General features: G+C 39.2%; 1 protein-coding gene across 2 annotated transcripts; it reads right to left on the bottom strand.

Moving 5' to 3' along the window:
• Window positions 1-112: 112 nt before the first annotated feature.
• gna11b (guanine nucleotide binding protein (G protein), alpha 11b (Gq class)) lies at window positions 113-25,130 on the bottom strand. 2 transcript variants are annotated; one of them, XM_024267095.2, is made up of 7 exons: window positions 24,995-25,130; window positions 10,306-10,490; window positions 8,012-8,166; window positions 5,919-6,047; window positions 4,124-4,253; window positions 3,894-4,047; window positions 113-2,109 (listed from the first exon to the last, which is right to left on the bottom strand). In XM_024267095.2, exons 1-7 carry the CDS (start codon window positions 25,128-25,130, stop codon window positions 1,919-1,921), a joined length of 1,080 nt encoding a protein of 359 aa, XP_024122863.1. In that variant the 3' UTR covers window positions 113-1,918. The 2 variants fall into 2 exon arrangements, with proteins under 2 accessions (XP_024122863.1, XP_024122871.1); XM_024267103.1 differs by lacking the exon at window positions 5,919-6,047 and adding an exon at window positions 6,893-7,021 and having other exon boundaries at window positions 1,919-2,109.
• Between the last annotated feature and the right edge of the window lie 1,640 nt (window positions 25,131-26,770).

The following is a 26,770-nucleotide window of genomic DNA, read 5'->3' as shown; positions in this document are numbered from 1 at the left end:
AAAAAAAAAAAAAAAAAAAAAAGGTCCACCTAAGTTTGTACTGTACACTTTTTTAACATATGTATTACAGCGCTGCATCTAAAACTCAAAAAGGAGATTAAAAAGAAATGCGTGAGGGCAAACCAAACAGTTTTATCGTGGACTGAGAATGGCGAGTACGACTGTAAATGTCTCCAAGAAATAGAAAGCAGAGATAAATTCCTTACTATAGCAGACATTCAGGGTTTTTTTTTGTTGATTTTTTTTCTATTTTTCTTTTTTTTTTCTTTTTTTTTACAGCAGTTCAGACTCAAGTAGGCTCTGCCATGAGAAAAGGAGCCCTTCAACATGACAGAATCACAAGCAGTCAGATTATCAACACCTTCAAATCTGGTCCATAAATTATATAAATACAAAAAAAAAAAAAAATTGACGAGTAAATTTTTCAAATCTGCCCTGATCAAATTTTACTTGGGCGGCAGATGTGTTGCAGCGGCGTGGTGTAGACGTTCATTTCCACACACACGCCCAGCTCTGTGTAGTCCTATTAATCAACAAAAATCACAGTATTAATACTCAAATTCAAATGAAAAAAAAAATCTAATGATTCTTCTTTTTGCCAAAGATGGCGTTCAACTAAGTGTTTTGTTTTTGTACAGTGTTTTGTGCATATGTATTTACAAATATACACAAACATTTTAGTGTTTCCTGTAAAAGGCTCATCACTACTCTCCTCCTCTCAACACTCACCAGCAATTTTTTTAAAGAAAGTGACAATAATAAAATAATAAAAAAAAAAGGTCCTGATCAGGAAGTGATTGGACGACTGTGAGACGTCAGTCTGACAGCAGAGATGTTCTCCTCACACCTCGCAGACTTTACAGCTTCCATCCTGTTGAAGAAGCTGCACTCCTAAATCCTCCTATCAAAGCGCAGACCGTCCAAAGCAGGCTCTCCCACTTGCAGCTAGTGTTTGTTACTGACTTGGAGTGAGGAGGGAAGCGTGTGATCAACTCAAAAATATAAAAACTACCGAGACCTTAAAGTGTACTAACGTCAAGTAAATTTAGAGCTGCTTATTTATTTTTTATTTTTTAAAGATTATCTCTTTTTTTCGATTTTTTTGTGATTTTTTAATCTCCACCTTATTTAGTCAACGTCTTTAATAGAATGAGACGAAGCGACAAACTCTTATCATTAAAAACATATTAAAAAAATCTCAGCAATGAACAGATTCGGATTAGCCACGCCTCCAGCTTTTGAAGTGTTTACATATGCGTTTGCTTCATTATGTACATTTTTGATTTTTTTGTTTTTTGCGACTGCGATGCTCGTGTTGGGAGTACATTCAAAGATGCGAGGAAGAGATGGACTCCTTGACCCCCTCCCATCCCTTTTTTTTGTTTAGTGTGTATATGTGTGTGTGAGACGAGCGGCGCCGTCTCTTCCTCAGCACGGTTGGTCCTCGGGTGGCGTCGGCTAAATAAACGTTCCTTCACAACTCTAGGTGGGTAAGGGTTTTGATTTGCTCCGCGCTAATCAGTGCTGCCCCAAATATGCACACACACACAGAAAGAAACAGTTTTTAAAAAAGCCAAAACCCTTTCAAGTCACTATTATACCAAAGGTCAGAGCCAAATCTGACCGTAGTTTGGAGGCTGAAGACGCTGACACGCGAAGCTGCCGAAGAGGAGGAGTAAAGACGTTTCGGTGAAGGAGGAGGAGGAAGGAGCACGCTCACATGAGAGGGGAAAGGGAGGATCTGTGAACTTCACTAGGGGAGAAAATCAAATCAAAAGAAGCAATAGTTATGTTTGAATGTGTGTGTGTAGGTGTGAGCTGGAGTGGTGTTCCATGTAACGCATGTGGAGTCGACAGCACATTCCCAAAGAGTGGCGTGTTTGTGCAGTGGGGAGGCGGTGTGCATCGTACGGGGCCCTCACACCAGGTTGTACTCTTTGAGATTGAGCTGTAGGATGGTGTCTTTGACAGCTGCAAACACGAAGCGGATGTTCTCAGTGTCCGTGGCACAGGTGAAGTGGGAGTAGATGATCTTGTCGCTGTCGGGGTTCAAGTCCACAAACATTTTGAGGATGAACTCCCGCGCTGCCTGAGGATCTCTCTGGGGACCTGAAAACAAAGACGCAGAGTTTAAAAACGACTCGATGAAAGCGTTCCCGCTCCACCAACACCACACTTGTTGTGGAGCTCGTCTGTCTTTAATCTTCAGTAAATTAAACACGGTTTTCCAGGATTGGAATTAAACAACTGACTGAGCTGCTTTAATCAGCTGTAATGGGCAAAAGCTTCCAGAGTGGTGCCGGGTTTAGTCAACAGTGCTTTCTGTTATACGTTTGCCAAAAGCAAAGTTTCAGTTCTTGTGTTTTTCTTTCACTTCTTCTGCTTCATTTCACCTTTTTAAAAAACTACTTTGATCATCGTTATTTCCTCTTTCAAAGTTTAAAAAAGGTTTTGCATCTTGGGGTAAATTTCTTGCTTCTTAATATGGTATGGAAACCACTATTTTTGCCTATTTTTTGTTTTTCACTTTGCAAATATTTTTTTCTTGGTACCAAGAACTTTTCAATTCCAAACTGAAAGAACAGTCTTTATTTAATAATTTCTAGCTCAAGATAAATTGTCTTAAGACCCACTCCAATGAAAATGGTGTTTTTATCATGCATTTTTCTCATGATGGAGGACCTATAAATAATAATCTAAGATTTAAACCGAGTATTTCTTTATTAAAATCGCGTTGGATCTGGAGAAGATAAAAAACGCACATTTTGAAAAAGCTGACTCAGTAACTGTTATGGGCGGGGCCAAAGTCTCCGTTCTCCACTATAATTCTTGCAGACAGATCCATTAATGTCTTCAATTCTCTGTCTGAGCTGCATTAAAATGTACAGCTGCATAGCTCTGATATTGCTCGCTATGCTAATGTTAGCTTGGGCTTGTGAGGCGTTATAAGCTAGTGGGAGTGAGAGTAAACAAAGGGCTGTTGGGAAACTAGCGGAGCTAGCTTCCGCACCAACAGTTCCACCCACAACTCATATAAATTCCATGTTGGGCTTCAGAATATGCTTTTAAAAATCGACAAGGACGTTTTGATTTTGGCTAAAAACTTCACAATCATAATTAAAAACCATTGGGAACGATTTACCATAGAAAGAATATATAGTTGGAGAGCGACTTTAAAACTTTTAAAGGAAAAATAAGACCAGCTTTCAACTATGAAAATAGTTTGACCATAAAGTTGAGATCATGAATTCTACTCCTATATAAATATTAAAAAATGTGCCAAAACAGACATGAAGCATCGATATAAATTCTTGCAAAGCGGCAACAGTTAGTTCTTGATTATTTTTTAAGGTTCAGGAGACTATTTTGTCCGACTGTATACAGTGTTCACTTGCTATAACCTGGCTTAACTTTCACAGTTTTGCTGTTTTAGTCAAATTTTGCAGAATGTTTTTTTTCTTTTAGCAGTGCTCAGTCTTATGCTTTCTTGTCAATCAATCTCCTTCCATGGCAAGTCTCCTGTACAGAATGCATTCAGCTAACCAATTTACATAAATCTTTGACTACAACCAGTTTTTGTTTTTATCCTTTAAAAACTGATAAATTTTCTATGAAGGTTTGAACTTTGAAAGATTAAAACATCTCTCAAAACATCTAGAGTCCTACTTTGTGGATTTTGCTTATAGTTTTAGAAGGTGATATATGTGGAATAAATGTGTATAAAAGTTTTCATTAAAGAAGAAATAAAATAATTAATTAAAGGAGAGCAAAAATTGCAACTTCCTGTTTTATTTTCTAAAATTAACTAAAACTTTCGAAGACTTTCATGTTAAAGATCTGTGAAAAGTGATTCATTAAAGGGTGTGTACAAACTAATATGCCTGAAATCTTACCATCAAATTCAGGAAAGTAATCAACCAAATGGGAGTAGGAGATCTTCTCCTCTAGGAGGTCCTTCTTGTTGAGGAACAGGATGACTGAGGAGTTTTGAAACCACGGGTAGGTAATGATAGTCCTGAACAGAGCCTTACTCTCCTCCATGCGGTTCTGCAGTGAAAAAAAAAAAAAGTTTTTTCTCTCTGCACATAAAACATCTAGCTTTGCTAAATCCACATTCGCTGACCTCGTTGTCCGACTCCACCAGCACCTGGTCGTACTCGCTGAGAGCCACGAGGAACATGATGGAGGTGACGTTCTCAAAGCAGTGAATCCACTTCCTCCTCTCGGACCTTTGGCCCCCCACATCCACCATCCTGATGGCAAGATGAGGGCGAGGATTCAAAGAAAAAAAGCGTAAAGAAGGAATATTAGGAGAACCTAGATTACAGCAAAAAGGTCTGTTTTAGATGAAAGAGCTGAGAGTTTCAGCTCAAAAAGGTTTTGAATCCATCAGGATACATTCAGTATGAAGCAATGCAAGAAAAAGGGGACGAGACTTGTTTTAAACCTTTTAAAATAATTAAATTATAATAAAAACTTCTAGTTTTAAAGCCCATATTGACTGTAAGAAAAGTAAAAATCTAAAAACAATGTAAAATTATTAATTTAAGGAGAATTATCAATTATTTCTGGAAATAATACTTTCATTTTGAACCTCAACCACACCTGATGGATTCATCCCCTTTGATCAACAACACAATTAAAACTTTAAATCAGTTCTTAGGTGTCTAAAAAGTAAAAGCAAAGGTGCAGCTCGTTTTATAAAAGAAGAGCAGGTTTGAAGCGTCAGTAAGCTTTAGAGATGTTAAGCAGGATATCTGTGCATGCAACCATATGAGCTTTCCCCTCAATACTGATCTAGAATCAGTTCAAAAGTAAAAAAAAAAAAATAAATACTGCAAACGCACAGAAGTGAGCCTGCTGCCTGATGATGTCGTGTTTTCACTAATTTTGCTTTTTACAAGAATCTTTCAAATTAGACAAAATTCTTGCATGTTTCTAAATCCAGCCAACATTAAATCTGATACTAGATCAGTCTGAACTGTTACTGAGCGTCAGTGAAAAAAGGAAAGTCATGGCGCATGGGTTTCTTAGTCAACTTTTTCCTGGAGTGCCCGTTAACACTTGAAACAGATTTGGAGAAGACAAACTGGAAAAAAGAAGACACGAATAAAGAGGATAAAAGAAACGGATGGAAAGGGACACAAAGGAGAGTAAAAGGCAATACGGAGGGCAAGAAGCAGACAAAAAAAGGGTCCATCACAGAAACTGCTGGTTTATGCGTCGGAGAGTAAACTTTACGGTGCTTCACACTTCTCCTTGATGATGACACCACCTCACTCATCAGAGACTTTAAGTCCTCGTTTCATTAAGCCTTTGAGAACTTTTTCTGGTCGCATGCTGAAGTTAAATGCTCTGCAGTTTTCTAAATGTGCAGGATGTCAGATTATGAGTGTTTCTTTGGAAACTGAATTAAGAAGAGAAAAAAATCAGCCATTAACTACAAGGCAGTGGTGCCCCCTAGTGGTGGCCCAGTCCATTGTAGTCACCAGAGACCCAGGGCGAATATAGGCCCTCCAGGAACCTGCTGCTCAAAATAACATTCCTCCACAGCGGCGAGGACGACCTCATTTCTTGTGACAACCGGGGAGGAAAGGAGGAGGAAAAGAGGAGATGCCCCATTTACAGAGACCAGGCAGCGAAATGTAGGACTTTGTGTTCGTTTAAGGTTCTGCTCTGTGTGGGACCACGGCTGTTGGTGGCAAAAGGTTAAGTGCACGCTTATGAAGTTTTACTTTGATTTGAAGTGATCACAAGAAGATGCCGTGAAGGGTAGGGAACAGGAGTGGGATAGAGACATGGGTATTTTGATTAATGGGAATTGTATATTAGGGGAATCAATTGGGAAAATAAAAAATACAGTTGATTAAGTCCTGACACAACACGGAGAAACACAGCCACAGAAGGCGTCTTTCTACCTGAAAATGATGCTTTGCAAGTCGAACGGGTACTCTATGATTCCTGTAGTGGGGATGCGCACCCTGAGTACATCCTGCTGAGTGGGAAGATAGCTGGGATCTGCAATACGATCCAGATCCGTAAGATAACTACAGGCGGGCAGTCAGGAAAAAGAAAAACAAAAAAAAAAATAGAGAGAGAAAGTGGGAAAAGAATGCAAGAGAACAGTTATATAAAGCATGACAGGCAATAACCGCACCCCCCTGCCATTCCAGGAAAGTGTGGACGAGTCCTGTAGGAGAAGATTCAAATATAAAGCCACATCTCCAAAAGAGGGTGTTAGTTTTTGCTACTGCTCCACCTGCACTTTCTGCGTAAACCCATTTGATGCTGCCACAAGTGTGCAGCTTTGATTTTAAGAGAGGAGAATCGCAGACGGGCCGTTGTTGGGTTGCTGTGCGGTCAGTGAGGTGGCATCAGTGGCTTCAGCTGCAGCACTTCTAGTGTGTAAAGAAGGATCGGAAGTGTGGTGTCAGAGACGGCAGGATTCAGTCTATCTTCCAATTTTGACGAGGAAATGGAACATTTCCAGTTCAAATGTAAAAGTCCAACTATGGCAGACGACATCATTGTAAAACTCCTGGAGAATCTTTGACATCACTCCCTAATCCTTCTTTATCTGGCGCTTAGTGGCTGCTCCCCGAGTAGCATGTCCGCCCTTATGCTCTCTTCTGCGGCCAGAACCTCAGCACAGTTTAAGACGCAAACCACTGATGTCCAATCAGATGACCTTTTATTTACCTCCCAACTGTAATCCGATGAGCAAAATATACTCACTGTTTGGATTACAGTTGATATTCTAATGGTAAAATCAAAATTCTAGTCCTTTAAAAAAATAAAAAATAAATAAATCTCTATCTGAACCTCCATTCTGACAGTCATCAGTGGTTTATGTCTTCTAGCTGATGCTGCTGTCCCAGAGCCCTGGGGGTACCTGAAGATGACGTTCTCCAGGTCAAATGGGTATTCTATGATACCCGTGGTGGGAACACGGACCCTCAGCACATCCTGCTGGGTGGGAACATATCCCTCCGCAGTCAGACGATCTATATCATTAAGGTAACTGGAGATATGCATGAAATATGTGGAAAACATTTAATTAAAACAATTCAAATATTCTTCTATTTCCTAATTTAACCCCAACACACACACACACACACAAGGCACCCACAGGCAATACAAACACCTGTCCACAGCCTGATTAAAGGTAAAGAGCAGCTGCAGTAAAGCACAGCTGCAACCAGGGGGCAGTAGAAAGCGAGTGCACTGCCTCTAGGTGGTCAGTATAAATTGTGTTGCAAAGATTTAAATTAAATGTATGAATTTCAGAGCTACTTAGAGTTTAGCCATCCAATATAGAAGGGTTAAATAATTTTTCTAACTCAAATAATGTTTTAAAAATGCTTCAACCCTGTTTATTCATTCATTTTTAACAGATAAATTTTTTCTGCTTTTTCTTTTTTTTTTAATGAAGAGCACTTATCTATATCTGTGTGTGACAGAATTTTAATACAGTTGTTAAATTAGAAACTTTGACAGCTATAAGAACCTGTTAACTAATGGCTAATTCACTGCCTAACAAAACCTGCATACACACAACATGGACACATTATTGGAAAATAACAAAACACACACAAAAAAATAAAATTTTTGGGGTCAGCTCACATAAAATCCTTAAAATTGTACATTTATAAACTAAAAAAATAGTCAAACTGACTCCTTCAGATTTGTCTGCCTTAAAACCGTTTTAAAACCATTAAAAATGTATCAGAGACTTAAAATAAAAATAGATTTATTTTAAAAGGATAACAAAAAGTACATTTTTTCTTTCCACATTTTTACTGTAGCAAAAACCTAAATGTTTACAGTAATCGGCATCATAAACCTTCAAATACTTTTTAGAACATTTTTTCGACGGTAAATAAACTTCAAAATGATTAAATCTTAACCACACAGTTTGTGCGCAGGCTGGCTTATCAAATCACTTTTTTTTTGTCTTGGACAGGAGTCACAGCCCAAATATTTAGGAATAAAAAAAAAGAGTCAGACGTACTATTTGGTGGAGTCAGACAGCTGGTACTCTCTGCGGCGGTCGTACGCCTCCTGGATACCCGGGTCGGCCCACAGGCTTTTAATAGCTACGACGTAGGGCTGATCAAAGCCATTGATCTTCTCGATGTCCACTTCCTTCACAAGCATGGCGTTGGCCTGAAGACACGCAGGAGAGAGGGGAGTGAGGCAGGGAATGTGGTCAGAGGAGGAAACGGTTTCACATTAATGGGTTCTTCCATCACTGTAGAACAGATGACTCCATATATTCTCGTCAGCTTAAACAAGCAGATAATTGTGGACATCTCTTTGTGCTAGAAGTTTCGTCAAAGTTTGTCTCATTTATCCAGGACACCAGCAGTTTTCTTATTTTTTACTTAAAGTACATAATATAATTACAAATAGTTTGACTTAAAAATAGAAAGTAAAATATGATCTTTTGGAATAGTGATAAAACAAATCTATTTTTAGGCGATCAAGACAGAAAACTTTTTATATTTTTATATAGAACAAAATGTACAAGATTTCGACAACTCCATCAATACTGCTACTCGAGTAAAATCTATTTCTCAAGAGTTTCCCAGAGGTGAAGTTCTTCTCAAACTTTACCCTTCCAGCTATTTGGTTTGAACTGGTTTAACTGGTTCTGACAGAGACATAGCGCTCCTTCTATAAGCTAATTTTCAGTCATGGTTTTAAATCGTTTCTATTTCAGCTAAAATATGAAAAATTGTCAAATTCTGGACAAAAGTCTTATGGTGGTCATAAAATAAAAAGGCCACATCACCAGACTCTCCAGCGGGACGTGTGAATTTAGAGGAGGGGGTTAAGACGGGTGGTGCTGGAATGAGGTGGAGAGTTTGTTGCAACTGCACTAGTAAACCCTGTAGGGAGTTTTGAGGTTCCCAACACTCTAGCTTTTGGAGGTTTTGGCTTTCTAAACACCTCAGAACGGTTTATCGTGTTCCTCTCCGGCATTCACGTTCTGCTGGTGTCGGTTCTCAAGATGCAGCATGGCCACACTTCCTCTACCCATCATTGTACTTTCTCGATGGTGCATCATGTGACCAGAACCAAAATCGCAGCCTTGCAATCATCACATCACTATTTTATTGCAAATACAGTTAATGGTTCGTCTCCACTTTGGACATTTGCCTAAAAATCAAGAGCACACTTATTGGAGAGAGGAAGCGAGCGCAGCTCTGAACTGAAGCACTGCCGCATCCATTTATTAGAGCTGATGAAAGCTTGTTAGGATGTCCAGAGAAAACTGAAGCAGCTATTGGCGGAGATCCTCAGCTTCCATCACTGCATAAAAAAGTGCTCTGAAGGAATGGCCTGCCATTTAGAGACCCACTCCAATTAAAATTTTGTTTTTGGTGTTTGAACCATGTTCTTATAGCATTTCCCTCGTGATGGATGAAAATGATAAAAGAATTTAAGATTTAAACTGTGTTTCTGAGTATTTCTTTATTCAAATAATGATAGATTAGAAGCAGATGAAAACCCCCAGATTGAAAAAGCTCAGGTTTGTGAAGCAGCTATGGGCGGGCCAAAATCTCCCTGATAAACAGATCCTTCGCTTTCCTCGTCTGAGCTGGAATCTGGATCAAAACTGTACGGCTGCATAGCTGTGATATTTCTCACCGTTTTTGTTTTTTTGCTACACTAATGTTAGCCTGGGCTTGTGAGGAGCTATGAGAGCTAATAGGAGAGAACATAAACAAAGAGCTGATGGGAAAATTAGCAAAAGGCTAACTTCCTCACCAACAGTACCACCCACAATCCATTTTTGATGAACTCCTGCCGCTCAGCAGAAAGCTGACTTTATCTAAAATCTGCATAATCATGATTAAAAGATCACTCAATTCCACAATAGAAACAAAACTATAGTTTGAGAGGGACATTTTTGATTAAAGGCTGGATTTGCTTTATTTACACATTAAATTTATACACATTTTGATTTACATTCAGCTTTAAAATCAAGACTGTCCACCATGTTATAGGGACTCTTTCTGCTCCGTTTTACATTTAAGTTACATCCTCTTCTCCATCTGTTTCGCTCTTTTTTGCCATTTTGAAAGAGCAAATAAATAGTGAAATTCTAATGAAAATTAGGCTTTTTGTTCATATGTAAGGCTATTAAAAAAATCCAATGCTCTGACATATTCAAACTTTTAAATTTTTGCAGTAAGTGTTGTCAAAACTCAATTTTTGTGGCTCAGAATGTTTTTTAAAGTAATAAAAAAAGAAGAGAAAAACAACGTTGCTGTTCTTTAGTTAGGGTCAGCCTCTTACCCTGTTCTCTTCATATTTGTATGGGATTTTGAGGGTCTCGGTGGCTCGGATCATGGCCTGCATGGAGGTGAAGATGTTTTGGTAAACAAGCCGGATGAAACCCCTCTTATCTTCGTCTGAGTATCCCGCTCCGTGGATGATCCTCATTTGCTTGATGAAGGTGCTCTTCCCACTTTCTCCCGTACCTGAAGAGAAGCAGAGCAGAGTTACTACAATGTTACAAACGGGTCGAACAAAATTACCTTGCTCCAGTATCAATAACATGAATTGTGCCCAGAATTTGGAATCCAAATCTATTAACTTTTGACTTTAGCGTCACAGGCAGTAAGAGGAAGGTAAAGCCATCATCTTTGGAGCTCCAAACACACATTTGATCAGGTGACTAAACAGCTCTGCTAGTCGGTCATTGTTCAACATAATATTTTTAAATCAATTTTATCATTTCATGTGTATAGCCATCAAAAGGCAAAACTGAAAGAGTTCGAAAAAACTTTGATATTTGTATAAACCTACTAAGCCTAAAAATGTTTGTTTGAGTTGTGTTGTAATATATGGAACTTTCCTGTTTCACATAGACCTATACTAAGAGCGTTTCCACTGAAGGGAGTGACCAAATATTAATAATTTTTATGCAGTTTCTTGATACAAAAAATAAATTAAATCTAGCTTCCAACAATTTCTAGATCAGCATTTCCTCTTCTTAAAAAGCTCCATAAATTCAATCAGTTTAATGTTGAAAACTCTGTGCACATGACATATAAACACGTTACGCATTCCAGGACAAAGCCGTTTTTTAGAACCCCAGTCAGACCCATTACTACAAAAGCTAAAAGCCACTTCTGCCTCTTTAAACGAATAATCCCTAAAATCACAGAAAACAACTAAACAAGGCGGAAGTGACCAAATTCGGTCTCTGTTCATTATGCAAACCGATTTTTATCCAAAAGCATTTATTTCCTAAACCTTTAAAAAATGAATTCTTCACTCATCGCTTTCATTTCTGAGACCAAACTAAAGGCAGTTCGCGTCTTCTGAAATCCCTCTGTTAAAATTCCAAGCTTATTAGCTAAACTGGTTATGACGACAATTAAGTTAAAGAATCTTCTTTGTCCTGCATCAGGAAGACTTGGCGCAGTTTGCAGAAGTGAGCAACTGCAGAATACTTCCCAGAGGATGAAGGAAACATGAGGTGATTGAATTAAGATGATTATGAGAACATGCCCCATGTTGAAGAGACAACTCTGTGAACTGTCAAAGAGCAACACCTCTGCTCTACTTAGACACACCGTCTGCAAGATGTACGGGTTTAAAGAAACATACGTTAGATCCACACCTTTTGAACAATAAAACCATTCATCAGTGCAATAAGATAAAGAATGCTCTACCCCAACATAAAAAAAAAAATCTAAAAATACAGGTAGATTTCTCCTCGGCAGCCTGGATTATTGATTTCCTGACAGACAGAACGGTTTCAGGGCTGTGTGTCTAAGAGGGTGGTCAGTAACACAGCAGGAGACGCTCCTCTCACCCAGAGGTTACGCTCGACTTTCTCCTTGAATGTCAAAATGATGGACAGGATCGTAAAAATACTCGCAGTTGTTATCCTTTGCTTTCAATCTATATTTGCTTTTTTATGCCACAGGGACATATGGGACCTTTTTTAAGCAGTAATGCTTCTACAGAGACAGTTTGTTACTATAAAAAGGGATATAGAACAAAAACTGAAAGGTCAATAGGACTAGAGGCAGACATTGTGCTCCCAGTTTTGGGGGTTTAAAGCTGGATAAATAAGCAGATAATTTTTTTCTATTATTATTTTTGTGAATAAAATGTGTAATTTCTCCAGTTCAATTTGACAAAACTATCACACAATAAGCCACATCAAAACTGTTTCTAACAAGTCAACGGCAGCGATAAAGTTGTCAGTCACTCCACAAGTTATTTAAACACTTAAGAAAATATTTGGAGTTTGAACTCTCTGCAGTCAGGTTTAGCAGTTTCTGTTTGCTCTGTACACTTTAGACTACCGGTGCAGTTTGGCGGTTGTGCTAGCATTGGCGGAAACAAGCTGGAATACAGAGAACCGCCATATATCGACGTTCACAACAACATTTAAAGCCTCTAAAACTAGCTGAAACTTAAAAATCCTTGATAATTTGCTGAAAAGTTTTCAATTCAACAATTCTCCTTTCATCAACAAAATTTTAAAATACTGCTGAAACACAGAAATAGAAAGTTGCTGAAGCTCTTAAATATAATGCACATAAATAGTAGTGCAAAGAGGTCGTCTTCAGCCTCTCTCTGCAGTAGGTGTGTCCTGCTTTTGCACTATTTCTCATAACGTATCACCTTATTGAATGAATGCTAAACAAACTCGTCTTTATGGGTCTGTGTATGTTTGTGTGACAGTGGGGTGGGGCGGTGCTGTTGGGCCTAACCCACATTTCTCAGCCTTCAGTGGACTACATCCTGCTAAGAAATACCACCCTGAGGCTATGAAGAAAATAAGCTGATGGCATTCAGTCCTCTGTGATATCAAAAGGCATCCAGCAAATCCATAATAACTGCAAAGCTGAAAAGGAAAGACGAGGTGGGAAGAAAAGAGAGAAAAAAAAAACCACACACACACACACATTCATCTCACCACCACCTACATTCAAGGTTTTTGAAGAGCAGCCATACTTCCGTTTCCATAGCAACCCCTCCTCTGTCTCCCTTGCTTTTTCGCTTCGGTGTATTTTTTTTTTCTCCCTTCTTTTTATAAACCCCTCCCATCCGCCCCTTCCCTCTCCTCTCTTTCGTAGCAGACAGTAAATATAACCGAGAGCCCCTCAGGCCTGCTCTGTGCTCTTCATCATTTGGTGTACCACAGAGAAGAAGGGCCCTAACCTCTACTGATATTTCGGGGTGGAAGCAGCTACGAGGCCGGCAGAGGGTGAGGGCAGACGGCTCCCTTGTTCATGTGAGAAGGAGAAAAATCTTTAAACTCACACCCCTCCGAGTATCTCTCCACAGCGGGAAATGACCCCTGTCCAACTCCTCAACCAACACAAAAATCACATGAATGTATCATTGCCTTGCAGTGAGGGATACACACCAGAGACTACAGAATAGGCAGGCAAAGAAAAAAAATGATCCAAACACACACAAGAGAAAAGTACAGAGAGTGTATTCTTTGTGAGGGGCTGCAGTGGTAGTCACTGCAGCCTGCTTCTGCAGAGAAGCAATAAGATCACTTCTCAGCTTAATGTCTGATTTATTTCTCGTGACCCCGTCACAAGATCTCCCTCTGCTATGCTCTCATAACCATCGTGTCCCCCTTTGACCAGACAGCACACTACGTGCGTCTCTCTTCCCATTTTTCCTCCCCAGATCACACCAGCGTTTAGCCACAACCATTTCCATGCCCTAACCAACTCTTCCTTAAATCCACCCCCTCCACTCTGCTCCACTTCACCCCACCCAACATCCCCTAGGCAAAAAATATGCCTCTCCATTCTCATCCCTCTCTGTCAAGAATTTTGGATATTCATAACTAGAATCCATCCATTCTTTTTTGGTAATGACCTAGAAAAAGGAGGTCACCTTTTAATAGCTCACTCACTACTTCAGCTTGATATTGCTTTCTTGTTCTAAGCAGCTGTGAGGAAGCAAAGGAACGAGCTAAGACGACGTCCCAATGCAACCGTGAGGTACACTACGCAGCCCACACATCCACGCCATGCTGATGAAAGACGAGCCTCGGTGAGGAGAGAAATCTACAGACAAGACTGTTCAAAAAAAAAAAAGAAAATTGAGGGATTGATTCAGTCACGTTAAGGCGCTCAACACTTCACCTGTATCCTGATCTTTCATAAGCCTTTACATAACGTGCCTGATGTCAGCTTGTGACACGAAGGCTGACAAAGGTGTCTCCATTGTTTTGGTTGCCATACTGTGAGGTAGTTCTGGGTCAGCCATTTTCATATAGCGCAACAGCTGCGAACACGCCCACATATTTTAGCTTAACTTTTTGAATTTCCTTCACAAAACCATTCCTACTGATAAAATGTTATCAGAAAAAATTGCACAGTGGCATGACAAAACAAAAAAACATGATGGCTCACTGGTATGAACACTGGTGGCTTATCTTTGTTTTTAAACTGGTCCTGCCAGCAAGCATGAAATAATCCCAGTCATGCATGGACTGCAGAGGTTAAAGGATGACCAATCTTTCAAAAAATGGACTCAAACAGGTATAATTTCTGTTGGGACTTTGGAAAAATACTAATGAATCACAAACACACCCATAAGATGAGCTAAAATCCTGTTAACTCTTCATAGAAACTGGCCTCTTTTAGGCAGACAAAGAAGAAAGACTGAGTCAAGACAGCCTTGAGCAACACAAGACACACACCACCTGCTTAACCAACTGTGGCCACACAAGGATCCTGTGGTCAACCTCAAGGCACGGATGTTACCTCCACAGTGATGGCCCATTTCTTCCCCCTGCACTGACCTGAGCCGTGAAGGCTGATGCTTACAAGAAAAACAGTAAAGCAGCTACTGTTGCTTGCTGTCAAGTCTATTGTGTTACTCGCTGTCAGTATTCGCCGCTTTGTGCTGATGTCTCTGCATCTGCTGAGAGCTCCACATGCGTGGGTGTCGGAGCTGTAAATCGAACATGCATGCTGAGGCATGCGCTGCACAAAATGCAGTCTCTCACAAACTTTGGCTTTGACCACCCCAGGAGGGCCTTGTCTGCTGAGTGAGCTTTCACTGACAAGTTCTGGTTAAGTGGGAGTGGGTGAAGCAAAGGATGAGGGGTGGGGGGAACAAAAATAGTTAGACGAATAAGTTGCAGCAGCGTCCATGTGAGCAGAAAATACAGATTGCAATAAAAAGCTATGATAGTTTTATGCCTCTGGAAAGTAACAAAAAAAAAAAACCCAAAAAACACAATTTGGCTTAAAAAATAATCAAGTTTGTCAAATCCAGGAACACTTAAAACACCAAGAGACAAAGGTGAATCCGTGAATCCCTCCGAGAGGTGCGTAATCCCCTGTAGGCAGCAGCTGGTGGGTGTAAACAACAAAAATGCCACTCCGAAAAAGCTAGCAATACTGAAAGTGAAAGAAGATGCAGATTGTGGCTTTTTGTCCTGTCTAGGGATTGGGGTAGTGGCGATATATGGGACAGTCTCCCTCCAGCTTTTTCACTCTCGCATATCTCAGGAGAACCAGCAATGACCCTTTTTAAGAATGTGAGAGTGTGCTCATCTGCGTGATCAGAGCTGTGTAGAAGACAGAGGCATGGGAAGGACATAATGTGTTAAGATGAGAACAAGGTGCAGGACCATTTACAGCGGAAAAAACAGGCAGAAAAAAACATCTTCAATGGAGAACATGAGAATTGGACTGAGTGACCCCTCCCTCCTCACACTCCAAATAGGAAGTACTTGGTGGCTCCAAGAAGCCAAAATTCCATAGACTTCTATTGATATAAACAGCTCAGAAATAAACAGCTCAGTCATTATATTTGACAGAATAACCATTCTTACGCTGCTACTGTTTTAAACGTGTTTTAGCTAATCCAATTATGTAATAATATTTCTGTGTGGTGCAAGTTATTCATGTTACAAACTGACCAATAAGACGGCTCAATAAAAGTAGGTGGTCTCTGAAGCATTTGACAAATTCTCCAAGCCTACTTTTAAGTGGTAGAGGTGTGGACTTCCAACAATCGGACTGCCAATAGATATGGTTGCCATAGAAACAGTGACAGACTGATTCGGTGATGCTTACTGACGTCAGGCTCCAACATGGTGGCGTCCGTATTGCAAAAAAATGGTGACTGAAGTGACTTTATTTCATTGGAGCCGTTAGTAGGCCATTTTCAACAGGTGATGTCACACTCAGTCCAGTTCTCATATATAGTTAACGAGAACAACTGATGAATCCACGGATACAAAAAATGAGGATGGGAAAGGTTTACTGCAAATAAAATGTCTCAGTTTTTTACATAAATGTACAAAATTATTATTTCACTTTTGCAGACAGCTTACGGGTCCATATAACTCCGTTATTAGTTGATCAAATGAATATCGAATATGTGAAACTAATGTCTGTTTTTTAAAACTCTTTTCCTACCCGAAAGCAAGACGATTCAATCTCTGTAGCACACCCCCTTGTGGATGGCGCCCATTTCATGACATTAGCCTAAAGTCAGCCTCAGTAGCATTTCTGGGTTTCGCCCCATGAAAACAAACGACATCCCAAGTTTTGCAAAGATGGGTGTGCATACTGTGTTTATAAAATGAAAAGGTTTTGCCGATTACCGCTAGCTCCACGGAGAGTGTGTGTGTTTTAGCCTGGGGGTGGTGCTGGCAGCGCACTCTTCCTGGGAGGGGCTGTTCATTACTTTGTGATGTCACTTGATTGGATTGGGAGGGGCTGGTGCTCAGAGAGCAGGGTTTTAGAGGAATGCCCTGAAATCCGTGTATGAATCAAATCATCGCTTTGGGGTTGTTTTTGAGAGGAATTAATATCGTAATACACTAAAAAGCTCAAAAACGTTGATTTTATACGATATAGGTCCTTTAATCATGAATATGCAGTTGTTAGCAAAATACACTTTTTTGCAGAGCAGCAGTAGATCATCAGAAATTCGCCTCTTGAGTTGTGTTGGCGCAGAAGTTAGCTCTGCTAATTTTCCATCAGCACTTTGTTTATGCCGTCTCCCACTAGCTTGTAGCACCTCACATGCCCAAGCTAACATTAGCACTGCAAAAAAAACAAAAACTGCGAGCGGACCAAGAGCTATCCAGCCGTACAGTTTTGAGCCAAATGCCAGCTCAAGCGAGGAAAACAAAGACGTTAATGAATCAATTTGTCTTCAAATGGGGAGTTTTTGAATTGTAGCAGAGCAAGGAAACTTTAGCCTGACCAAGGCAGTTGATGCATCACAAACTCGAGTTTATTTTTAAACATCAGATTTTCATCTGCTTGTGATCCAACACTTTCTGAATAAAGAAATACTCAGAAATTTAGTTTTAATCTTAATTTTTCATTAATCTATCATGTGATAAATGCTTTAACATGTTACAAACTCTAATAACACAATTTTCATTGCAGCGGGTCTTTAAAGTATTACAAGTGGAATGTAAATTTAATGCTCAAAAAGACAATACAAAAATGTGTGCAAGAGTCTCTGAAGTTACTTCATTCCAGAATGATTATTCTTTTAGCTGCTGTAAAACAATAAAAGAGGAGTTTCATGGATACTCAAAGATGCCGCAAAGATAACGGTGATAATAAGTAGATGATATGGGGAAGACTTAGCTATGACAGGTGACAAACAACAACATTTTTTAGGACAGAAGAAAAAGACTTAAGGACATATGTTAAAGCGAGAAGATGTCTTTAAATGTTTTCTTTGTCAGACACAAAGATAAAGACTGTCAGTTTCATTAGAAACTTTTTTTGTTGTTATTTAAAATCAAAAAGCTGTTTTAATGTACAGGATCGTTTCACCAGTCATCTTTCTACAACAAAGGTTTTGGCTAAGCAGTTAGTGGCCTGAGGATTTTTCTCTAGATTTTTTTTTTTTTTTTAATAGTGCATCTTTTATGGAAGGTTGTAAAATCAGCTTATGCTTTGTTTTGGCTGTTTTAGATCCCACAGACAGAAATCCTGATCACAAATATAGGCCATCAAAACACCACGAACCTAAATGAATGACCGCTGATTCACAGGAATCAAAAAGGTAGCATGCTCTTTTGCAAAAATAGTTTCAAAAATTAAAAAAAGCTCAAAACAATCGATTTTTGGGGGCTAATTTTACAATGCATAACAATGAGGTTTTACATGAACTTTTTAGAAGCATTTCTCAGTGCACCAAAGCTGGTAAAGTTCCTCTTCTCTATAGTGTGTAGCTTTCATTACTATTCAGTTGGCAGGCTTCCTAAATAATTACACTGTTCATTTGCAACTCCAAAAAAGCCAAACTACAGCACTGGAACTCTCAAAGGGCCTCAGACAAATGCACCTAATCAAGGTTTTTGCTTGTTTAGATGATGCTTCGGGGGTTAAATATATTAGGACACCAAAGAGTTTTTTGGACAACACAATTTTGACTGTGGTTTTGTACTTTTTAGAACTTTTTAATCAAAAACAAAAAGTTCAAATAAATACTTTTGTGAATTTTAGATCATTTTTTAGAAGTTTTTATAAAAACAATAACAAAAACAGCCATTAAAACATTTAGTGTAGGGTCAGACCACTGCCAGGAGATTTTAGCAATATCTGGCAAACCACATGGCTCCACGTCCACTGGCACTGAGCGAACACACATGCAGACACGCACAACACACCCTCTGAGGAGCTGAGCTAGAACATCCTGCCATATAAGAACAAAATAAGAAGGCTTGGCAAGAGAAGTAAAGTCAGCAATAAACATCCAAACCTAACCTCTGATCCTTTCTCTGGTTCAACCACACTGTTCCTGTAACAAGACGTTCTACGGACTCAGAAAACAAGCAAGAACAATAAGATCAATTAGGACTTCAAAATGACACGTTGCAACTTTATCAACAAAATCCTGTCACACAAAGCCTCTGATCAACTGTTACACCTTGCTGCTCTATATTAGATGGTTGTAGCACTAAATTCATGTAAAGTAATGGTACAATGACCCAAACTTTGCTTAAAGGTTGATATTAGCTGGTTTTTGGACAGTTTTAAAAGAAGCTCAGCATTAAAAGAATAGTTCAACAATGTTTGCAACAAAAGCTAAAAGCTGGCTTATTTTATAAGTCTGTGTTAATGAAGAAGAAAACAATAAAAGAAAGAATTGGATTTATGGGGAATGTAGGGTTATACTGATGTGCCTTTACCATTACACATACAGACTCAAGTCTGCAAGTTTCATTGCAGGGTGTGGAATGAATTCATTCAGTCCCAACTGAATTGGAGAAAGTAAAAAAAAAAAATGCTTCCAAAAAGTGTTTGCTAAATGCTATCTGACTTTGCTAAAACACTCCAGCAGCTCATTTACCCAAAGCAGGAAAAGGCTAGAGGTCCTGGCCCAATGTGTTTTGACCAAGTAAAGCCAAACCGCTGATCTGTGGAGCACTAAATTATCAGTACGGCCTGATATGGCACTGACGGCTGAGGCAAGCAGCCCAGCTTTCAGTTTCTGGACAAGTGGTTAAAAATACAACACATTTTTTTGTGAAAAATATAGTAAAACTTACATTTCTTGTCTTCCATGGTTTTAATGTCTTATGTTTAATAGCAATGATGAAGACAAACATCAGTGCCTTTAAGCAGTCACTGAAATCCTTTCCTTCAAGCCCAAAGCTTAATCTCCAGAGAAATTGTATCTATTCAACCCCATTTTACAATAATTTTTCAAGAAAATGTGGGTAACTTCTAAGAATTTGAGTGCATGAAAGAAGTCCAGTAATAATACCAATTAGCAGAGGTACAAAAAGGCTGCTAAGAGTCCCGGTGCTTTCCCAACATTGTGTTGCATCACCACACCATTTGGTGGTATCGTTGCAAGCACTTAGTGGTTGCGTGAAGCAGCATTGATGGGTGTTAACAGCGCGATTAATGACTGAAAAAAAGAGATGTAGACAGAAGCGGTACAGGAGGCCAATCTTGCATGAGGAAAGTTTAGTAATTATAAGAAAAACAGGGGGAGAAGTGGAAAAAAAAGAAATATAAAAATGCATTTTCCAACAATAATTGTGCTGCAGAGATAAAGCAGGTGACCTCTGATTGAATGGTTTGATTTCCGCTCTGCCTGCCTGTGTGTCGAAGTGTCCTTGGACAAGACAATGAACCCCACATTACTCCTGGAAGTCTGGATAGCTCCCTGCATGGCAACTATAATGCCATTAGTGTGTGACTTGTGTATGAATGAGTGGATGGAAGATTGACTGTATATATCAATAAGAATTAGAAAAAAAAAATCTCTAAATGTTTCATGTTTTAACTTTGCTAGTAAATCAGACTTTCACCCACAAACAAAATGATCGGATGAAGATGAGCAGAAACAACTCCAGCCAAAGACTCGACAATTCTGAGGGTTTTGGTGATAGGGTGTCACAAGTTAGAACCTAAAATGTGGACAAAACAAGTGGTCAGACAGATTCTTTAAATGAATTGATCTTCAATTAATTCATTTTTGTTGTTAAGGGTCATATTGGGGGAACTTAACCAGCTCAGTGGCCTTGTGGTAGAGTGTCCGCCCTGAGATTGTGGGTTCAAATCCCGGCCGAGTCATACCAAAGACTCTAAAAATGGGACCCAGTGCCTCCCTGCTTGACACTCAGCAGCTGTGTCTGCAGCTCACCGGGCCCCCAGGGGACGGGGCAAATGCAGAGAACACATTTCACACACCTAGGTGCATGAAAAATAGTGGGAATTTAACTTTTAACTTGGGGTGGGGGGGTAACTGAGGGAGGGAGGGGTGTTCATTTTTTGTGTTAATGTCCCGTTTTCTGTGTGAATTTGCTTTTAAACACTGTTTTTTGCTTTTTTAATATGTATTTTATTTCCTTTTATGTTAAGCGCTTTGTGTTTCACTTTGTGAAAGGCGCTATACTTAAGTTGACTATGACAGAAGTTCCAAGAACTTCCAAGTTGGATGTTGGAAAACAGTAATTTCTAAAGTTTTCCATGGGTTTTCCTACAGAGCAGAATCTCAACTCAGCAACAGAAGCAAGGGTTAGCAATGCAACCAATTCAAACATGAATAAAAACTACAACTATTATAAATGTAAGTGCTGGGTATTATTGAAAAAAGGTAAAAACTTAGTTGGATTAGATTTGGTTTGATTAAAGTGTTTTACATTTTCCATTTAAACGTATATTTGTCCGGTTAAGAAAACTATTTTCACTTAACTATTGGTGTAAACCAAATTAAGGCAAAAATGTCCATTTATTAATATGATTTTTCTAAAATTATTTTTAAAACCTCTGGCTGAAAAAGACAAAAGAAACAAAAAGAAACCTTTAAAGATGAATTAATTCACTGATTTGAGGAATAGGTCTGCACAATAAATCGTAAATTTCTCATTATTTCGCTGAGCAACACACGTACCGCAAAAGATGGTATAAACTGCAAGCTAAAACAATTTTTTGCAACATACTAACATATTTATTAGAGCCCTTTACACATTTAACAAATTGGATGGACGCCTTTAATCTTAGATGTCCGGCTTCTATGTAGACAAGAGTTGTTTGGAGTTTAATTTGACTTAATGTTGACTTGTATACTGTTCATGTATTGCAAGTCAAGTCATCACAATATTGATCACTAGTATTGCACATTGTGTGTTTTCCTCAAATCTTGCAGCCCTGTGGATGGTTTAATTCTGCATTTTATAAGTGAAGATCAATTAAATTATTGGATTATCTAAATCGAGCCATAATTCAGCTAAAGCAGACCATTTACTCTTCTACTCCATGTAAAACCTAAATAAAAAAAATTATAAAAGATAAACGTTACATTCTGGAAGGCTCAGTCAAATCTAAAGGGCAACGTGGAAATGTATTGCAAATTTAACCAAAAGAAAGAGCAACAAGCTTAAGTCCACTTGATCTTATTTCTTTGGCAAAGTCTATCATCTTTTCATGTCATTTGCCTCGATTTAACAAAAGAAAAAACCCTTAAGAGCCCTCCTCTGAAGTCCTCCTTTTCCTTTTTTTATTTCTTCCATAATAAAGTAGTATGTAAAGCACTTTCAGGTACAACTCCGGTATATAAGGCACTTTTCAAATAAAGCTCCTTTGTGTTAAATCATGGAGAAACTTCACAAATGTTATTTGTCAAAGATTTTGTATATATATTTTTTTGCATAAATCCACCAACCGTGTGTGTGAAGATCTATGAAACATGAAAGGGGCACCCGCTGTGACACATATGGTTAACCATTTAAAGACAGAAATCACCTTCTTGCTCCAGTGAGGTGTGGAGAAGCAGGCAGCTCATTGAGGGCCCTAAAAATAATGCCCGAGGATAATAAGAGTCAGTGACATCTCAAAGTCTAAGAAGCAGACATGTTTAACCAAGCTTATTAAACCCTAGACTAATCTCCTCTTCCACTTCCTTATCCAGGCATCTACTAAACAGACTTAACTGACATAGCATGATCCACTCACAACATCACTGATTGCTCTTATTTGATTTATGTTTTTCACATTTATGTTTTCTCTCTTATTAATGTAAAACAGTATTGAAAAGAGAGAAAATCCTAAATTGTAGCTGAGGGCATTTTCTGACTCTTTAAATATTTCAGTATCAGACCACCCAACCCTTTAATAATGATCAGTCATTAGAGACGAGTGCTATTTTGCACCTTTTTAAACCTGCAGCCCCCAAAATCCCGCTCCATCTTCCACCTGCAGCCAGGTAGAAGAGACCTGAAAGTGTACGGCGTTAAAACTAGAATATGCCCCATCAATGTTATGGCTTTGGAGTGGCCTATTTCACTGAGCAGAGGTATTCAGCAGGGAAATAAAAGGAGACACACATGTCAAATAACCAGAGCCGCTTTGGTTCGAGAGAAATTGGAGCAAATGATTTGAAGCTAAGGATGCAACCTAGATAATACTAATTGTCCTAAAAATGGATACCTGCTCCCCCTCCAACATGCTTTTGTGAGTGACGTGCGGAAGAAGTTGAGAGTTAGCATATTAGAAGCTGCATAGACACAAGAAGCACGATCCAAGGAGAAGTAAAAGTGGATTTGTGATAAATCATGGCCCACTGTTTCTTTGTGTGTCCACAGAACTATGTATCAATGCAGTGCAGGGCAACTTATTCAACAGCAGCTCCCACCTGCCCACACACCAGTTATAAAAATAGCTAACCTACTCAGCTAGACTCCTGGATGAGGGGGCAAATCCCTCAGTATCCTGGTCTTTTGGAAGCATTTATTTGTGACATTAGCTGCAGATGAAACAAAAAAAAAGGCTCATTTGTCAAGAGTTGGCCAGGACTCGGGGAACAAGTCACCTCAAGATCCCTCTTGTAGAATTATTGGGATGCAACTTGATGGAACCTAAAGCTGCGGCAGCTCTTTTACTCCAGTGACTTTTAGGTGTGCAAGCATCAATCTAAAGCCATTTACAGGAAACCAACACATAAATTAGTGAACATAAAACAGAAACCAAAGTGGAATTCGGAGTGCAGCTGCCCAGTTAGTTGTAGCCTGATATAAACTCTACAACCTCTAATGCATACTTTGACCGCGTTTACCAATGCAAAAGTCATTTACGACAGCATTATCATAATGCACTGTTTGACAAAGAGTGTTAGGTAAGTCGAGAGGGGTGGCTGTAGCTCAATGAGTTCAGTGGCTAGCTGCCGAAGTTAGCTTAGGGTACAAATCCCAAGTATCCCAGTTGTGTCCTTGGGCAAGACACTATAGACATTAGTTTCAACTGGAAGAAACCAATAATTCACTTTGGCTAAAGGTGACTGAAAATGAAAATAAAAAAAATACATGGCTACAAATACCAGCTGAATGCCAGAGATTGTTACATGAATTCCATTGCCTGCAGTACTGCAAATTCAAAGTACCATAGTATTTGTCATATTAGTACACCCTAAATACAGACCAAATTCTTAACATTTATTTTTTGCCATGTCTATAATGAAATACAAGCACAAAGCAGCTTTAAAATGGTGTAAAACTGAACCACAAAACAAAATGCAATACTATCTACATTACTGCAAAAAGAGACAATTACTAAAAAGGTATGATCATCAATAAAAACATTTTAGAGGAACCATTCACCATTTGCATTCTGAAATTAATTCAATATCACTTTAATTTTTTGTGTTTCAGTTTTAAAATATTTTAGATCTTAAAAGACAGCATGCAAAACGTATTTGCTATAGCATTTGTTTATGTCAAATCATCAGCATAATACTTCACAGTAAGATTGCATAACTTCCAAATATGCAAATCCACAGGGGATACAACTTACGGGCAGATGCAAAGTGTACTGAAAGTATGCCATGAAAAATCTAAACAGTGGATTTACCTGATGTGCACAATGCACATAAAAAATTACACAAGTTGGATGAAATACAGTTAATATGTGAACGAATTAGATCTTAGTGGAAAACACAGGTAATTTAATTAAATAGCTAACATTACATATTTTTAATGAGAACAATATAATTCAGTAAACCATCCAGATTTTTTCCTTCTATTTTTGTACAAATCCCCCCTTATGTGGCAAGAAATAATTAAGATAGCTTTTATACACTACCAAAAATAAAAACTTAACTCGTATCAACATGATGCGAGATTGTCATGCATTTATAAATTAGATGGTCTCACATCTGTATGGAGGAAGTAAAGGGACATAATACATGGATTTGCCCATGGGCCCATTATTTCATAATGCGGCCATGGTTGCTGCAGACACCCGCATGGACAAAGCAGATCCAATAACGAAACGTAAACCAGCAATCAACAAAAAAAATAAACAACTCGTTTTTATTGTATTTTGTTAGCAATCAAGCCTAACTGCCTTAGATTTAATGGGATTTTTTTTAAAGCTAACACACCTAGCAGCATATTAGCTAGCAATGCCAAGAAGGCCCAAGACGTTTGGCTACCCATGCAGTGACACACTCATCTGACAGTTAAGAAATGCAGGCTGATAAAAATGACCGCACAACTTACCGAGCAGTAGTAATTTCAGTTCTCTCCTGGAGTCTCGCTTGTCTCGGCGAAGTTGTTTGTCAATTTCTGCATTGATTCGTTTCGACTCCTTCGCTTCCTCACTCAGGCAGCAAGCCATCATGGACTCCAGAGTCATCCCCTCCGGTTTTTTTGGCAGCCCGGTTTGAACGGGACCCGACAAACACTCTCGGTCACGGTTTTCGGCGTTTCCCACCTCCAGAGGAAAAAAAAATCCCCGACCCTCGCTTGGAGCTCAAGCGGGGAGGTGGTCAATCGGGCTGGGACGAATGGATGGACCGCACTGGGGGGAGGGGAGTGTAGCCAGGGGCCTCGCTGTCAAGTTGTCCCCCCAGCCGAGAAGAACTGCGCCTTCACCAGTTTGTTCACCGCAAATCACGGGCGATTGGGACCAGACAGACTATGGGGCCTCGCTGATTTACCGCGGATGCACCTCCCAAAACGCGACTAAATATCAAAACTATAACCGCACTAGCCACTTACTACCTGCCTATATTATATTAACCCCTTGCGTCTCTTTGAGGTCCAATTTTAGCTTTTCGTCTGCCACTGCTGTCTTGACAATCCGCCAAAAGTGGTTCAAATATGCAGTTTCGCGGCATCCAGCTGATGCCAGCTCCCTCCCTCAAACGTTAGTCCAACAACATCAGCTATCGTTAGCTAAATTAGACGTAACGCCTCAGAAGGCTGCCCTGCTAGCCCGCTAGCTTCCAAAGCAGCGCCTCGGCTAATGTAGTGTCAGCCCGCAGTGATTGAAACAGCAGGCTGGTTGAAGGAATTTTTCCGCCTAGCTAGCAACGACGAGACAGCACTCCATTACATCCTGAGGGTTACAAAAAAGGAGAGAAGAAAAAAAATTATAAAGCTACAGCAAAAGATAAGAAAGAATGCGTGCCGAACCGGCGGCTAGGGCTGGAAATGTATTCACTTCAAACAGAAGGCTGTCGAGTCGCTCTCCGCTGGAACAAAGTGGGCACACAGCAGGATGATGCCAAGCGAGGAGAAGGAGGAGGGGGCTAGCGTGGTGTTGACTGACAGACGAAGGACTGAACGAAACGATTAGCAAGGAGACCAATTGAATGAACTAGGCGGGTTTCGGGGTGGGATCTGCTCGCGCGCTCCCGCTAAGTCACAAAAATAAAATAATAATAAACGATAATATTTAATAAATATCCATTTAATATGAATGTATATTTTTAAGTCACAGATAGACAAATACAGTGTCTATAGAATAAAAAAAAAAAAACAGAAAAAAATTAGAGTTCAATAGTGGACCCGAGATGACATCACAGCGACACCTTGTGGCACTCCATTGAAATTGTCTTCTTTACACTCAAGATCCATTACAAATTCTCACTTTTTTTAAAAACTTGAATAATTATTCAATTTGCAAAATTAATTATTTTCCTTTTGTTTTATTAACTGTTTGGTTTTTGTTTCCTTTGTTCCTTGTTGCTATTATTATTACTATCCACTATATGTGCCATATTTCATGTACTTTACTATTAACATGTTCACAACAAATTTTTAACAAATAAAATAAATGTGCAGCAGGGAAAAAATTGGCCAACATTTAAATATTTATTTGTTGTCCGCTTGAAGATGTGCTCAAATGAAAATTGTTTCTCATGATGGAGGACATATAAAAAGAAAATTAAGGTTAAAACTATACTTCTGAGTATTTTTGTTCCACTGGTAATGTTACGTTGGGGTTGTGAGCGGCTGTAAGCTAGCAGGAGACTAAACTAATGAACTACT

This window comes from Oryzias melastigma, linkage group LG22 (assembly GCF_002922805.2).
Source record: "Oryzias melastigma strain HK-1 linkage group LG22, ASM292280v2, whole genome shotgun sequence".
Classification (NCBI taxonomy): Eukaryota; Metazoa; Chordata; class Actinopteri; order Beloniformes; family Adrianichthyidae; genus Oryzias; species Oryzias melastigma.
The sequence above is the reverse complement of the archived record's forward strand: the minus strand, read 5'-3'. Positions and strand labels throughout refer to the sequence as shown.